Raw genomic sequence first — 16,197 nt, 5'->3', positions numbered from 1 at the left:
TAAACGCCACTGAAATAGTAAGAGTTTATGTTTATTCGTGCACACATTAAAGTGTGTTTCGCTTGAAACATTTCTAAAAAATATATACTGGTTTGGAGCCAAAGATCAAACTCCTCATTTCAATGGATCCTGACAAGAGCTATTCCCAAATAAGAAGAAAGTATTTCTGACTCTACATACCACCAGGACCTTCAGAACTAAGTGATTCTGGTATGAAGACTCCAATCTATGGTTTTCTGAAATTTAACCAAAAAAATCCCAATTAACGAAACATACATAAACGTAAAGCACAATAGATGCAATTTATGCTAAGCACAATTATTATTATCATTATCATCATCATCATCATTATCATTATCATTCTATATTTTAAATGAAAGATAAAAAGCAATGTGTATATAACTGTATATAACAGAGTAAAATATGTGGGATGTAATCCTTGTAGCAGTCAATTACAACATTCCTTGTTTCCCTAGAGTGGACACAAGATAGGGGGGTGTTGATCCAGCAAGTTGAACTTCCTGTTACACCTGTCTGGAGCATCCTCCACCTGCATGTGACCAGGTAGGTGGGCGTGACCCTGGCAGACCTAACAAAAGGTCCAGTCACACAGCCATCTCTCTCTTTTGGACTCTCTTGCCATCTTTCTCCTCTCGGAGCCACTTGCTTCTCTTGAACTGCACTGCTGGGATGAATCCACACCTTTCTATGTATCTGTAACTACAAGCCAAAGCCTGCCTTCAGGGATCATACTGTGAACTGAATGTAAGTAAAGTTTTCATTATTTAGAAGGGAGAATCCTTTGTCTTTATTCTTATTAGAAGGGAACAAAGGGGGATTTACCAGGATCAGACAGATTAGATTGCTTAACTAAAGAGATTCAAATCTGCAACTAGCTTCCTGTTGTGTGAAGGGGAATGAGTTCTACAGTGGTGCCTCGCAAGACGAAAAGAATCCATTCCGCGAGTCTCTTCGTCTAGCGGTTTTTTCGTCTTGCGAAGCAAGCCTATTGACAGCTTAGCGGATTAGCGCTATTAGCGGCTTAGCGGCTTTTAGCGGCTTATCAGCTTAGCAGATAAGCGGCTTAGCGGCTTAGAAAAAGGGGGGGAGGGGAAAAAACCGCAGGAACTCGCAATACATTTTCGTCTTGCGAAGCAAGCCCCTAGGAAATTCGTTTTGTGAAGCACCTCCAAAACAGAAAACCCTTTCGTCTAGCGGGTTTTCCGTCTTGCGAGGCATTCGTCTTGCGGGGCACCACTGTACTATATGGCTCACTAGCATGAGTAGGAAGGATAATATTGAATATCCTCTCCTACTACCCAGTACATTCCCACATCCGGAACCCGTTTATGATGTCGCCTCAGAACCCCAACCCACCTTTGCAGTTAAGGAGCTGTGGATCAGCAGGTTTGTCAGGTTTGGACAGAATTGGTAAAAAGCGACCCTTCCCCGCAAAAGGCTTAAATTTTAAAAATCCTCCCTTGCTTGAAAAAGCAAGAAAAGCAGATTGCGCATCAGCAAATTCTGGAGATCAATAGCGGGGAAACTGGTGAGGGGACTGATCTCTCTTGGTAACTGCCAATTGTTAATGGGGCTTTGAGTCCTTGTTTTATTGTGCTGTTTTCATTATGGGTGCCCTGTATTTTAATGTTTGTGTTACTGGTTGGAAAGAGCTGAGAAGCCATTTATAGCAGATGAGTTAATAAAAAATAATCATTCTCTTCCCCCCCCCCCCATTCAAATTCCTCTTTCTGGAAACATGCCGTGGTTCCCATTAGATACCACTCAGGGTAGACCCATTCAGAGTCATGGGTCACAGTTCTACGTGCTCATTCATTTTGATGGGTCTACTCTGGTGTCCGATACAAGTCTGTGTCCCAAGTTTTAGTTTCCTGGAAAGGAGAGGCAATTTGCACAAATTGCCTCTCTGATCCACGCCTGTCTCTTCCTCACGCTGACACCTTCCCTCTTGTTAGCCTCCGATTGTAGCTTCCGAGTGTAGCAGCTGCCACACATTCTGTCCCCTCTTCTCAGTGCTGCTTACAGGGCGTCTACCTCTTCCTCCGCAGTTCCCCGAAATGGATGCTGGCTCGGACAGCTCCCTGAGCGTAGACAACGAAGGTTAGGAGGATGACTCCTTGGGGGACTCTGGAAACCTCACGGATGTGGTACGTAGCAGACAGAGTGGCCAAAGAGAGCCTTGCAGGGTCAGGCCAGGTTGCAGAGAATTCTGGGAAGTCTCTCCCCTCTTTCCAGTGCTGCTGACAGGTCTTCTTCCTCTGCCTACGAAGTTCCCCCGAAATGGATATCGGCGACTCTGAAGTTGTGTGCAGGAGGACCACAAATGGGAATAAACCCCTTGCCCCCTAGAGAGACACTGGCTCGGACAGTCAGCTGAACTTAGACCACCAAGTTTACTAGAGCAAGACCTTATGCGACTCAGGAGACCTCAAGGAGGTAGGTGGCAAACAGAAGAGGAGGGAAGACCAGGTAAGGATGGCAAAGGACAGCTTTGCAGGATAAGGCCAGGTTGCAGAGGATTCTGGGAAGTCTCTCCCCTCTTCCCAGCACTGCTGACAAGGCTTCTCCCTCTTCCTCTGCGGTTCCCCGAAATGGATATCGGCAGAGTTCATTTCAGCATTTCTACTGGCTCAACACTTTCTGGGTTTGCTTTGGGGGAATTTTTTTTGCCTCGATTGACAGCGGTTTTCCATTTCACCTCTTGACGTGGAGGCGCACTTTGGCTCTGCAAAACATCTGCTCAAAAAACAAAAATGAGTAAACTTGTCTCCGGATCGTTTTTTTCTACTTTTGAAGCTTTAAAGTTTCAAGACCAGGAGCCGCACACAGGCCGGGGTGACCTGCAGCTGATAAGTGTTGCTGGCGGAGGGTTTTAACGCATCCCTTGCCTAGGGAAGTATGGGGACTGACAGGCACCAGTCCAGATAATCAGGCGCTCAGGAAAAGAAAGCTAACCTCTCCGGTTTTGATTGGAAACAGTGTAAAGGCTGTTTTCCAATTGGAGCGCTTGCAGGCCAGTGTTTCCCAGTTGTCTATGTTTATACAGTGGTACCTCGGGTTACATACGCTTCAGGTTACATACGCTTCAGGTTACAGACTCCGCTAACCCAGAAATAGTGCTTCAGGTTAAGAACTTTGCTTCAGGATGAGAACAGAAATCGTGCTCCAGCGGTGTGGCAGCACCAGGAGACCCCATTAGCTAAAGTGGTGCTTCAGGTTAAGAACAGTTTCAGGTTAAGTACGGACCTCCGGAACAAATTACGTACTTAACCCAAGGTACCACTGTACTACATTTTCTTTAGATTTGCCTTGAGAGAGTCTTTATGCATTCCATTTTTAAGTTCGAAATAGATTACAGTGGAACCTCTACTTAGCACCATAATCTATTCCGGCGGCCTATCCTTTAGACAAAACGGGTTGCTGGTAGAAGCACCATTGTGTGCATGTGCAGACGGTGGCAGCCACTTCTGCACATGTGCAAACAGCAGAAGCCACTTCTGCACATGTGCAAACAGCAGAAGCCGCTTCTGCGTGTGCGCAAATTGCAGCAAACCCGGTATTTACGGTACTTCTGGGTTTTCCGTGGTCGCAACTTGGATCAGGCCCAAGTAGAGGCGGTCGTAAGTAGAGGTTCTACTGTAGTTGCTTTAGAAGACGATAATCTGGCATCTGCACAACATGACCAATCCAACGAAGTTGATGTTGAAGAATCATTGCTTCGGCACTGGTGATCTTTGCTTCTTCCAGTACACTGAAATGAGTTCGCCTGACTTCACGAGTCATACGTAACATTTTTCAGAGACACTGTTGATGGAATCTTTTGAGGAGTTGGAGATAGCATTTATAACTGGTCCATGTTTCACAAGCATACAGTAAGACTGGTAGTACAATAGCTTTGGAACAAGCATGTTGGTTTCCCGGTCCTCAAGCACTCTGCCCTTCTGTCGGGAGAAAGTCACACTTGCAGAGCTCAGGTGATACTGGATTGCTCCTGTCCATGGTCTAGCAATCAGCTCTACCTCTGTTTTGCACAGTCATGGAAACCCCTATTGTCAGATTGCAGCGCATGAGACGAACAACAGCGTCTTCCTTGCACTTTTGCAAGCATTCAATCAGGGTGTTCTCCCGTGTTAAGCACAATTAAAACATTTTCTTCCTACAAATATACAACAGCTGCCAGTTTGTCCTCATAAAATGTATTTTAGGAGAAGAGTGTATGGAGCCCTCAGATCACATAGTTCTGGCTTCATTCCACCCCAAGATGAGAGCATAGGCTGAGTTTTTGTTTTCTGTGTTCAGGTCACTAACCCCAACTAGGGAAAAAAAACCTTCAGTCTCCACTAATTTATACACACACTTGTATTAGGATGGTGGTGGGAATAAGTGTCACTGAACTAAACAGAGCCTACTTTTAAGTAGACATATATATATGATTTCACTGTTAATTGTTTAAAATGCGGCCCACAGATTATTTAAGAATCTGTATTGGCTTTAATGTTTCTAAAAGGGGGAGTGGGAGGGGAGGGGATTCTTGAGGGGCCAACATGACTGAACAAAAATGTTATCTATATCACACATCTATAGGCATCTTATCTGGCACAAACAAATTTCTCTAAATTGTTTCTAGCGCAACCTTTTTGCTATAAGCTTCCTTCACAGTGATAGGTATTATAGCTCACATAATAAAGAGGTTCTTTCATAACAGCCAAACAATCACATGATCATTGAATCGACAATATCTTAGAACATGATTCAACATAAGAGAATAAGAGAGAAATCTTACCCCATGAGGTTAAGAACTCTGCAGCGTATCTATAGATGCGGTTCAGAACTTCAATCACAACAGCATAAATTATGCTGGGCACATACAATATTAAGCTGCTTAATTCGGATTGGTTCTCTTCATGATATAAATGTGCCTGGTATTCCAATTCAAAGTAAACCATCATGACATAAAGTGAGAAGTAGAGGCAAAGGCACACAAATGGTAAGGAGACCAAATAAATTCGTAACTGTCTTTTGAAGCTAGAGTATACCGGCTCCTCTCTCCCAGTCACGGGATTAATGCCTAAAACTCCATGAAACCCTGGCCTGGGCTCCTCAAACTGTCGCTTCATCACAAGTGTCCCCCACCTGTAGGCCATGAGAGCACAACACCGCTTCCAGAGTTCAAGGAGAATAGCAGACCAAACCAGGTTGAATCCTGCAAACAGCACATACTTGTCATAATCTTCCCAATCAAAGATATAATAAGGAATCCCAATGATAGCCATTGGAACCAAAGCAAATGTGATATACTCCAAAAAGGCAAAATAGAAAGCAATGGTTTCGCCAAAATAGCAGCGAATTTCATCTGTGGGAAAACAAAGAGAATAAATGTAAGTATCATACACACAAAATTTGACAGGCTTACATTAGATGTTGGGCATTTTAAAAAATAAAAAGGGTTACAGTGGTACCTTGGTTCTCAAACTTATTCTGTTCTAGGAGTCCATTCAACTCCTGAAACCGTTCCAAAACTAAGGCGCGGCTTCCAATTGGCTGCAGGAGCTTCCTGCACTCAAGCGGTAGCTGTGGAAGCCATGTCAGACATTCGGCTTCCAAAAAACGTTTGCAAACCGGAACACTTACTTCCAGGTTTGCGGCATTCAGGAACCAATTTGCTCGGGAGCCAAGCCATTTGGGAACCAAGGTACCACTGTATTACATTCTGAAGCATCAAGTGCCTTATGTAGTGTATGGGGTACTTAATCATTTGTACCTCATTTTCCTCAAAAATAGAGCAATGCCAGAGTTTAAGCTGTTGCTTTGCAAGCGCAGTGATAAGTGTAAATTAGGACCACTTTCCAAAATCATCTGGCTCACTACATGAATCAGGCACAACTAGGCAGTTTTCTCCAGGCCGTTTCCAACTGCTGAAAGGATGTATTTCCACACCTGATCCATGTGGCAAGCAAATGCACATTTATCTGGTTGTATGCAACTGCTCCCAGGTGCAGACAATTTCAGGCAGTCTCCAATTGCTCAGTAATTTTAAAAAGCACACATAAATCACATGAACCTACATGAACTACAATTCTAACTCCACTTTCCTAGGCATAAGCCCTGCTGAATTCAGTAAGATGTACTTTCGACTAGACTTGGTTGGGATTCCATTGTTAGTCTGTCAATGTGAAATGCCCATTTATATTAGCTCAAGCTCAGGATAAGACAAACTAAATCCCATGACAGAGCAGGGTAATAACCATACAGATCAGAGGGAAATGGTTGGTGGTTTGTTTTTTGGTTTTTTACATGGGGATGGATGCTCTTTAAAGGTTGCAGTGGGGAGAAGGGAATTTGTTGTTTAGTTTCCTAATGGATGTTTTCCTGTGGTGAAAGGTGTGGGTTACGAAGTGCAATTATCAGCATTTTCTTTGCTAGAGTCATTTGATCATGTTGTTTCAGAGTGACAGTTTGACTAAAAGCAAGAGTAGGTGGATTGGGGTAACGCAGAGAGCAAAATCTAACGTGAATAGCTGAAACAAAATAAAAAAATTCCTTCCAGTAGCACCTTAAAGACCAACTAAGTTAGTTCTTGGTATGAGCTTTTGTGTGCATGCACACTTCTTCAGATACGCATGACCCATTAGTCAAATGGGATTGCTAATTTAAAGCACTCCATTAGTATTAATGTCTCTAGTCTTAAGCATGTACTGGTATCTTAGTGCTTTGTATATGAGCCTCTATTTTATTTTGACTTTTTCTTGTGAAATTTGCTCTTGCGTAGAATAAGGATAGGAAAAGTATTAATGTCTGTTAGTTTGGGGAGAGTTGTTAACAGCTTTAAGAAGGTTAAGTGCTGAATGTACAGTGTAGTTTGTGACACTCCTTGTCAACCATAGTAAGTTGAGTTAGGCTGCACTTATTTTTCCACTTACCTGGGAGTAAACTCAATTGAACATGGAATAACTTAATTCCACGTAAACATGCATTAGATTGTATTGTGTGAGAGCTGGCTGTTGGGAAAATAATACTGAGCCATCCTTCAAAAATATGGCATGTTAACTCATCACCTTATGTTTCCTTCTGTTGCGTTTTGGCATGGGCTTGCCTTTGCAGCTGACAAATTCTTATGAAACAATGGTTTCCCCCAGTCAGCTTACTGTAGAAGCAGTTCTGGCTTTTGCCAGTACCGTTGGATCCTTCTAACTGTTGCCTGATTTTAAGCGCTCCAGTTACTTGTGGAACAATGTGGAAGTTTGCGCTACTGAGCTTTCTTTGTGCTCCAAGGGTAGCCGCTTTAGGAAGTCCAGACATAAAAGCTTTTGGAACAAAGTAAGAATCCAGTACACTGTGACGAAGCCCTGGTGTTTTAAACCATGGTTAAAAATAAACTCTGGCTTAATGTGAACAAGGACTGTGCCATTTCACTTGGTGAGCTCCTGCGGTGCTGCAGGGAGGCAAGTTTGTCATGGTGTCTAAATCTCTTTAAACAGAGGGAATTTTCCTTCAGGACAGATTGGCTAGTGTCCTTTGGTTTTGCTTCCCGGTCCCCTTCAACACGTGACCTAAGTTACTTTTCTGTACCTTCGCAGACTATTTGTTGGTGAACTTTCTCAATCTGTTTGTTGCTTACACAGTTCTGGTATGCTGTGGTCTTGAATCTGTATCTCACATCAAAGGCTGATGTACATAGCCTTATAAGTAATGAGGCCCCAATATAATCGCACAGTTCATACCAGAAGAAGGCAAGATTGTAAGGCTATCTTACCTAAAGGCTGGTAGCTAATTTTCAGTTTTTTGTACCAGGTATGTCCAAGTTTCTTTAGTTCTTCTGGGTCATGAAGTGGAAAAATCTGAAGTAGAATACCATTGGATATTAGCCTTCGCACTGAAAGAAAAAAAGAAATGAGGGACAGTGTCTTAATTCTGGAATGGTTTATGTAGCACAATAAATATGCTTCATCTGACTTATCTTATCCAGACCACACTAAATGATTCTCTGAATAACATTTTCAATCTATATTTTTTATTATAGTTTTTAGTCCTGGTATCATATTCCCACACAGAGAGCCAGGTGGGCAGGGTATAAATAAAACAACAACAAAACAACAACAATTGCATAGGTTATACAATACAGTGGTACCTTGGAAGTCGAACAGAATCCATTCCATTAGTTTGTTCAACTTCCAAAATGTTCAGAAACCAAGGCATGGCTTCACATTGGTTGCAGGAAGCTCCTGCAGCCAATCAGAAGACATGGAAGCCACGTCAGACATTCGGGTTCCAAAGAACGTTCAGTTCTGGAGTCAAACGTTTGACTTGCAAGGTGTTCAGGATCCAAGGTACGACTGTGTAGAGTTTTTGGCAACTCTTACAATTTTTTTTGTTCCAGAAAGCCTACGCAGGCATGTAATTTGATAATAAATCCACTTAAGTATCAGACTTACTTTTTCCAGGGCAGATCCATGAGCTCAATTCTAAATTTCTATCAAATCATGTTCACAGATCTAAGCTCTAGAAACATTACATAAATAATGGAATTCAATTTGGATACAATATTCCTACATGTCTGCACTTTTGCTAGTGCCAAATATTATGAAATAGACTTGTTGCCTATAGTGATGGGAGCAAGCAGCTCCTAAGTGCAGAATAAATAAAACCTAAAACCTACCTGCTACAGAAGGACCAATCAAAATATGTTAAGGAAGTTAAGCTGCTAGGCATGTCTAGACTTCTTTTAGGTTGTTCCATCAAGGAATAATAGGAATTAGTTATATAAAATTAATGTAAGCAGAAGCTGTGGCAAACTGCACATGCCAACTTGCAATACCTAAGTTTTCTCCCAAAGCTAACGAAAATTATGGTTTCACATCCATTTTTCCCCAATATCAGAGCTTATGTAATTAACAACTTCAATGCAAAGTTACTCACTAATTGACTTTCCCGGATAAAGCTTTGCCTGAGGATAACCCGGGATCATTTTTTCATCTTTGGCTCTCAGGTTTTCAAGTTCATGTTTGATGATGTACTGACACTCTGCCATTGTAAGGAAATCATGATTGTCCTCTAAATCAGAAAAGAGTTGATATGGTTGAACGTGTGTTCTCTTATCTTGCAAAATTCCTAGAGGAAGCAATTATCTGGGAGGCACAGTATGTCACCAAAGCAAGAGGTCTCTTAAGGAAATAACTAACCAAGACATGAAAATGCAATCCTAGAAAAGTCAAATTAGAAGAAAAGTTCATAGAGTTCAATGAAACTTACTCTCAAAGAAGTTTGTATTACAGTGTCAAACCTCCAGCCCCCTACAATGGATAGCTACTTGTTCAGATCCATTTATTAAAAAACACTGGAATCTACTTTTTTAAAAAGTTGCTTAATAGTCAAATTTTAAAATTCAACAGGTTTTATAGTAATGACATGAAAATTAAGCTAACCAATTTCCACATAATGTAGAAAAGCAAGATCACATTTCAAAACTCAGAAATGCATATATTTTCATGACGGAGAGGTGAAAGTTCAATGTTCAGTTTAAATGGCTTTTATGCCCTAAAAAGCAAAAACATGCAATTATGTTGGAAACAATTCTAAAAACAGTTTGATTTACCTGCAAAATCTTTGAAGGTTTTTCTAGCAGTATATGTAAAGGCTCTCATTGTGTTATCGTTACATTCTTTCACCAACCCCACCGTTTCAGCTCCCAGAAGCAGCCTCAAGTGAGACGCTCCAACAAGATAAATATTCTGGTTCCCTTCTATTTTCTTCCCATCTGCCATCAAGGGTTTCACCAAAAGCTGGGCTCCTTCAAAATAAGGCAAGAAATTAAACGGAATGTAATTTTAATATAAGATATTTTAAATACCTAATGAATTAGACTCATGCATTGCTCAGGCTGAGTTTAAGAGGCACAGCATCTAAAGGGTTATATAGAAATGATTCCTTAGAACAAGTTTGTGTTATCAAGATAATAAAGCAGAACATTCAGTAGTAAGGACATACTTAAATATCCAACCATCAAATCATTAAGATTTTAAAATACTAAAGTTTGGCTGGATTGTGGCCAGAGTTTGATAGATTTAAAAGGCAAGTGGAGCACAAGCCTCTGCTTGCGAGCAGCAACTAAGGAACAAGTACACACCTTGCATATAAGAATCTCAATGATGCTTATGGTTTGTGTGTCTTTTAAGAAAAGCCACTTAAGTGAAAAGAGGTTGAGGGATCGTTCTTTCGTATGTGGTGGACTTGTAAAAGGGTAAAAGAGTATTGGGAAATGATCCATAATGAATTGGGGGGAAGAATACTTTCCCAAATAATTTAAAAGTACTTTTCCCAAAAAATCCAGAGTCCTTTCTGTTGGGGATAATTCAGACTGAAATTCCCATGTGTCAGAAAAGGTTATTTATGTATGCTACCACTGCAGCCCATGTTTTGTTAGCCCCAAAATGGAAAATGAGCGAGGTCCCAACCAAAGCAGAATGGCGACTTAAGTTGGCAGAATATGCACAACTTGCAGACTTAACATATAGAATAAGAGAACAAGAAGAACACATGTTTAAAGAAGATTGGAAAATGTTTATTGAATATATGGGAAATAATTGTGTACAGCAGAAAACGCTGGCAGCATTAAGATAAATTCAACAGTGTAAATAAGTTTTGATGGATGCAATAATGGAATACTGAATGACATAGTTTTTGTAAAATATGCAGGGATTTATGATATGTAAAATGAACCATGGAAAGAGAAGAAGGGAAGTCACTGATATCTTAAGGATGTAAAATGAGTATTTTAAATTGTAAAACAGAAAATCTAATACAAATTATATACAAAAAAAGAAAAACCATGTAAGATGGATGTACAGTGGTACCTTGGGTTACATATGCTTCAGGTTACATATGCTTCAGGTTACACACTCCAGAAATAGTGCTTCAGGTTAAGAACTTTGCTTCAGGATAAGAACAGAAATTGGGCTCCGGCAGCGCGGCGGTAGCAGGAGGCCCCATTAGCTAAAGTGGTGCTTCAGGTTAAGAACAGTTTCAGGTTAAGAACGGACCTCTGGAACGAATTAAGTACTTAACCCAAGGTACCACTGTAGTTAAAAACAGAGAAGCAATAGGACGAGGGAGCCCTTGGCTGATGGGGAAAAGAAAAACAACCCAAGAGAGAGGTTAAGAGAGCATGGATAATTGCTGTAAAGCTACCTGTCCAGGAAAGGCCATGGTTGGTAAATCAGCCTAAACTGACGAGCTAGAGGCTAATTGTGCTTCCGCAGATAATGCTGCAAGCACAGGGGTCGGGAAATGTACCCTCCAGATGCTCTAACCACCCCTGATCATTGGCCATGCTGGCTGTCTCAAATGGGCGTTGGGAGTCCAACAACATTTGGGAGACACAGGTTCCCCAGCCCTGCTTCAGGGGGAATGCAATCCCCTCTAGAACAGGTTGAACACCACTCAAGCAGCTGAATGAGTCATCCATTAAAAATAACTCTTTTTTCTAATCTAAGGGCAGCAACATGGAACAGCTAATCCATTTCTTGCTGTTCTGGATTTAGGTTCCATGTGATTAGGAAGCATACTGGCAATATTATGAGTTTCTATGACACCATTGAATTGTATTAATTGTTTTGCTGAAACAGTTACTGTTGTTTGTTTTATTTATATGCTGTGTTTGGTATGATAGTTGCAGCATTTGTTGTTGCTTTAATGCTTTTGTGAGTTGCTTTCAGCTCAACGTTTGTCGTTGGGAAAGCAAAAGACAAATCTTAAATCAAATCAAAACCTCCAGGCTGTCACTATTTTTCAGGAGGGAGACCAGAATTTAAAGTGGATTTAAAGTGCTCTGTTTCCCTAGCGCAACAAATCCGCTGAAAAACAGCAGATGAATGCTCAATAAAGACTGCATACAATCTAACCCCTGCATAACTTTTGTACAAGCAAATCCTGATGAATTCTCAATAAATAGACTCTCTTGGGCTGCAGGGTTTATTGGCCCTCATCCAGTATATTACCATGGCCAAGCACTGATTTAAATACCTACCTACCTCTTCTGGATTTGATAAAAAGGAGAGACAGAGCGGAGTGTCAACTGCAGATTGGCAACATCTTAGTTGAAATACAGTGGTACCTCGGGTTACATACGCTTCAGGTTACATACGCTTCAGGTTACATACGCTTCAGGTTACAGACTCCGCTAACCCAGAAATAGTGCTTCAGGTTAAGAACTTTGCTTCAGGATGAGAACAGAAATTGTGCTCCGGCGGCGCAGCAGCAGCAGGAAGTCCCGTTAGCTAAAGTGGTGCTTCAGGTTAAGAACAGTTTCAGGTTAAGAACGGACCTCCGGAACGAATTAAGTACTTAACCCGAGGTACCACTGTATCTAGGTGCCCTTGCCGAGTGCTTTCATGTAGATGACAAATAGCACTGGCGAATAGAACCCTCAACAGCATCCAAGGTTGCTACAGTCAATGAGATAAAAAGCAGCTGAAGAGAAAGAACAGTGTCTTTATTTTGGCAGTCTCAGTTCTAAAATCAAAAACCCAACTGAAATGGACCTAGAGAAACCATTTCATCTAAGAGCATCTGGAGTTGACTTAGCAAATAAGACTTGCAGCTTTGTAAATGAATGCTTACATGAAAACAACCTTTAGAAACAGATGATTTCGTGCAAATGTGGATGGCAGCCTTGCTAATTAGGCTCACAAATATTAAAGGAGACTTAAAGAAAATGTTCACCACACAATTTCAGCAAAAAAGGAGTGTTTATTTGTCAATCAATTGAATATGAAGTATCAAGATAATATTCAACCATGCAACTTTCATCTATATAAATAAAATCTCAGAATAAGATCCTTTTTCATTAAGAAATATTTAAATAAACTATATATAATGCATGTTCTATTTTTGCTCTGTTTTAAAATGTATTTGTATAATTGTATTTTCATTCTTTAAGAAATAGAGATTTCCTTAAAAGTAAAGAGTACCAACCTCCATTTTTCTTCTTTTCTATTATCTTTTGTGTCAGCCATTCTTTCGTTTCATCTTTGGTGTCTTTTGCAAGCTCAACCACCACAAGTGGTTTGAAATTCGCCTCAAATGTGTCATATGCTGACCAGCTTATCTTCATCTTTTGGATAACTGGCTTACCAAAGGAAGGAAAAAAGAATAAAATAGTTCAGTGCTGCAGAAGAAATGAACATTCAAGGTATACAATTTACTGTAAATCAACAACTGGGTAGCACTATCTCCTGCTTTTCTTTTGCTTCCCCCCTCCCCCCAGTTTTTTTCCTTTGGTAAAAGCAACATTTCACCTTCAGCCTTGAAGAAAGGATATTCCAGTATTTCTACATAACTTGTTAGGCTACAATTATAGACACATGGTTGACAAAGTTCAGCTGTAAAGACTGCATTAGAAAAACCCAAATATATATACTTTTCTATCAAATATGGCAAGCCGTCTAATCTAATGAAAATGTTGAATTGAAAAGTTACAGTTTAAGTTATTTAATAGTGCATTTTGTTCCCTAGATCTCATTTAGTGAAATTAAAAAGTATAGTTTCCTAAATGTACCATACTATGAAATCTTGTGTCTACTCTGAAGTAAGTCCCAATGAATTGTAGTTGAAGCCATGGAGCACAATCCCATATTAATGGCAAATTAATTTGTTTGTAAACCCCCCCCCCCCCCTATTTTCAATATGGGCTTATGCCCAGGGGTTGCAATCTAAAGCAGCATAGCAAAGGATTGCACTGCTACAAAGTTAACACATTTACCCAATTCCGAAAATAGATAGCAATATCCTTTGTACACTGCAAATCTTTAATGTTTCTCAATTCAAACTTTGGCCAAGATAACTGTGCTGCTGTTAGCACTTTACATCATCAGCATTAATGGCTAGGCCATAAGTGAATCAGTTGTTATCCTCTCTCCCTTGGTTAAGCATAACAGAGATAGACTCTGTATAAATCAAATTAATATACAGTGGTACCTCGGGTTAAGAACTTAATTCGTTCTGGAGGTCCATTCTTAACCTGAAACTGTTCTTAACCTGAAGCACCACTTTAGCTAATGGGTCCCCCAGCTGCCACCGCACAATTTCTGTTCTCATCCTGAAGCAAAGTTCTTAACCCGAGGTACTATTTCTGGGTTAGCGGAGTCTGTAACCTGAAGCATCTGTAACCTGAGGTACCACTGTACCATTAGGTAACATTTCAAAAGACTTTTTTTTCTTTTGCTTATATATACATGCAATATATATTTATGGTAATAACATTATTTAAATTTGATTGTAAGAGCTTGTATTAGCAATACTATAACAATAGATGGAGACTCTCTAGCCAGCTTCTCTCAGGATATATTAATACTACTGTACGATCAGAAATCATATGATCCTAAAACTAGGGAACACTTCTCAAATTACCGTATTTTTCGCTCTATAACACGCACCCGACCATAACACGCACGTAGTTTTTAGAGGAGGAAAATCCGTAGGCATGCCACCCGTAGGCATTTCCTCCATAACACGCACAGACATTTCCCCTTACTTTCTAGGAGGAAAAAAGTGAGTGTTATGGTGCAAAAAATACGGTATTTAGAAACAATCTGTTGATAATTCCAGTTACCAAATTAGGATACTGTGTGATTTATACTCATGTCAAACAAGATTGAGCCACTCCTTGATGCTTCAAATGCCTTAGTTAGATTTGCAAATAATACAAGTCTAGTGTCTTGACAAGTTACCATTTTCCTCCTAAGTGAGCGTTCATTTGCATGGGAAAGTTCAGATAAGCAACGAAGGAGGTGGTGTCACCACGTAAGTGCTATGTTGACTGCAGTTTAAATGTTTGGACACATTAGAGTCAAGTACACAGAGAACAAGGATTCCAGGGAGATTTAAGTTCTATCTACAACTTCTATATACAAAAACATTCAAAACCCAGCTGGAACAAGTGTTTTCTTGATGCAACGCATCACTAAGGGTTCAGAAAACACTGCTTTTATCATGATTTAAGGCTGTGCCAAGTTAAGAGAGGCCGATTGTCATCTTCAAAGTAAGGTGGCTGATTTTGGGCGCCACGAAAGGAAGAAGATTATTTAATGTACTATTGTTATCCTTTAATCCTAGGAAGAATTTGTTTGTTTGTTTTCATAAAATTTATATGCTGCTTGTTTGCACACACAAAAAACACAAAACAAAACAAAACAAAACCACCTCAAACTGGTTTATAAAAAGATAAAACAAAATCAAGAAAAAATTACTATACTTTAAAACATACAAAAGTTAAAATACTAAAACAGATTAAAATTACCTCAACTTCCTAAGCAACTGGGTAGGCTTGTCGAAACAATAATGTTTTTAGCGGGTGCCCCAAAATAGTACAGTTAAGTGAGCTTTTCTGCCTCAGGCATCAAAATACCTTGCAGGCTTTGAGTATTATGCGCCATAAGGGGAGCTAGGGAGCAGTCAGCTGCTCCAAATCAGGCAGAAAAATGTACTGAGCCACACCTCACCCTTCCCATACTGTACATAGATAAAAATCTCCCTATTTGAGTTGAGTTGCAGAAGCTGTTGCATGATCTTACTATCATATATGGATATATTGGTCCCTGAAATGGGAACCGATAATTAGCCAGTGTATACTTCCCAGTGTGTACACTGTCGGGGCAGAAAAATGCAAGTGTATACAGCTGTCAGACTCCACCAAGGAGGCACGGGCAAAGTGACGGATGTACCTCTCAGATATACATGTGGTTGAAAGCTGTTTATCCAGGGCATTCATATGATGCATTTACAGTCATACCTCGGGATAAATACGCTTCAGGTTGAGTGCTTTCAGGTTGCACTCGGTGGCGACCCGGACGTAACGGAGCGCGTTACTTCCGGGTTTCGCCGCTTGCGCATGCACAGACGGTCAAAATGATGTCACACACATGCAAGAAAGCGGCGAAACGCGGCCCGCACACATGCAGACGAGCTGTTGCATCTTACGTTCTGTTCGGGATGCGAACGGGGCTCCGGAACGGATCCCATTCGCATCCCGAGGTACCACTGTAGATGTATACCTCAAGGTGCCATTGAGACAAAAGCGCTTCCAGATGTACACTTATTCCAGATGTATGCTTATTGTAGAATCAGCATGCAATTATTATTTTGCAGCATCAACATAACATTAAAGGTAAAGGTAAAGGTAAA

At 40.6% G+C, this 16,197-nt stretch overlaps 1 protein-coding gene across 4 annotated transcripts in view; it reads right to left on the bottom strand.

Moving 5' to 3' along the window:
- The window catches only part of ANO10 (anoctamin 10), a 99,192-nt gene that overhangs the window by 81,249 nt on the left and 1,746 nt on the right, over positions 1 to 16,197 (bottom strand). For 3 of the 4 annotated variants that reach the window (XR_014161520.1, XR_014161521.1, XM_081882083.1), the window contains exons 2-7: positions 12,991 to 13,140; positions 9,614 to 9,808; positions 8,938 to 9,072; positions 7,775 to 7,894; positions 4,805 to 5,374; positions 181 to 236 (exon numbers count right to left, since the gene is read on the bottom strand). Coding sequence is in view for 2 of the 4 variants with exons in the window: in XM_081882083.1 (XP_081738209.1) it covers positions 181 to 236; positions 4,805 to 5,374; positions 7,775 to 7,894; positions 8,938 to 9,072; positions 9,614 to 9,808; positions 12,991 to 13,129 (1,215 nt within the window). In the remaining 2 variants the exon portion in view is untranslated. Of the gene's footprint in view, positions 1 to 180; positions 237 to 4,804; positions 5,375 to 7,774; positions 7,895 to 8,937; positions 9,073 to 9,613; positions 9,809 to 12,990; positions 13,145 to 16,197 lie in introns of all 4 variants that reach the window. The other variant, XM_081882084.1, reaches the window with a different exon arrangement.

The sequence above is a fragment of the Podarcis erhardii genome, assembly GCF_964252035.2.
Source record: "Podarcis erhardii genome assembly, chromosome: 12".
NCBI lineage: Eukaryota > Metazoa > Chordata > Lepidosauria > Squamata > Lacertidae > Podarcis > Podarcis erhardii.
Note: the sequence above shows the minus strand (reverse complement) of the source record. Positions and strands in the feature narration are given on the sequence as shown.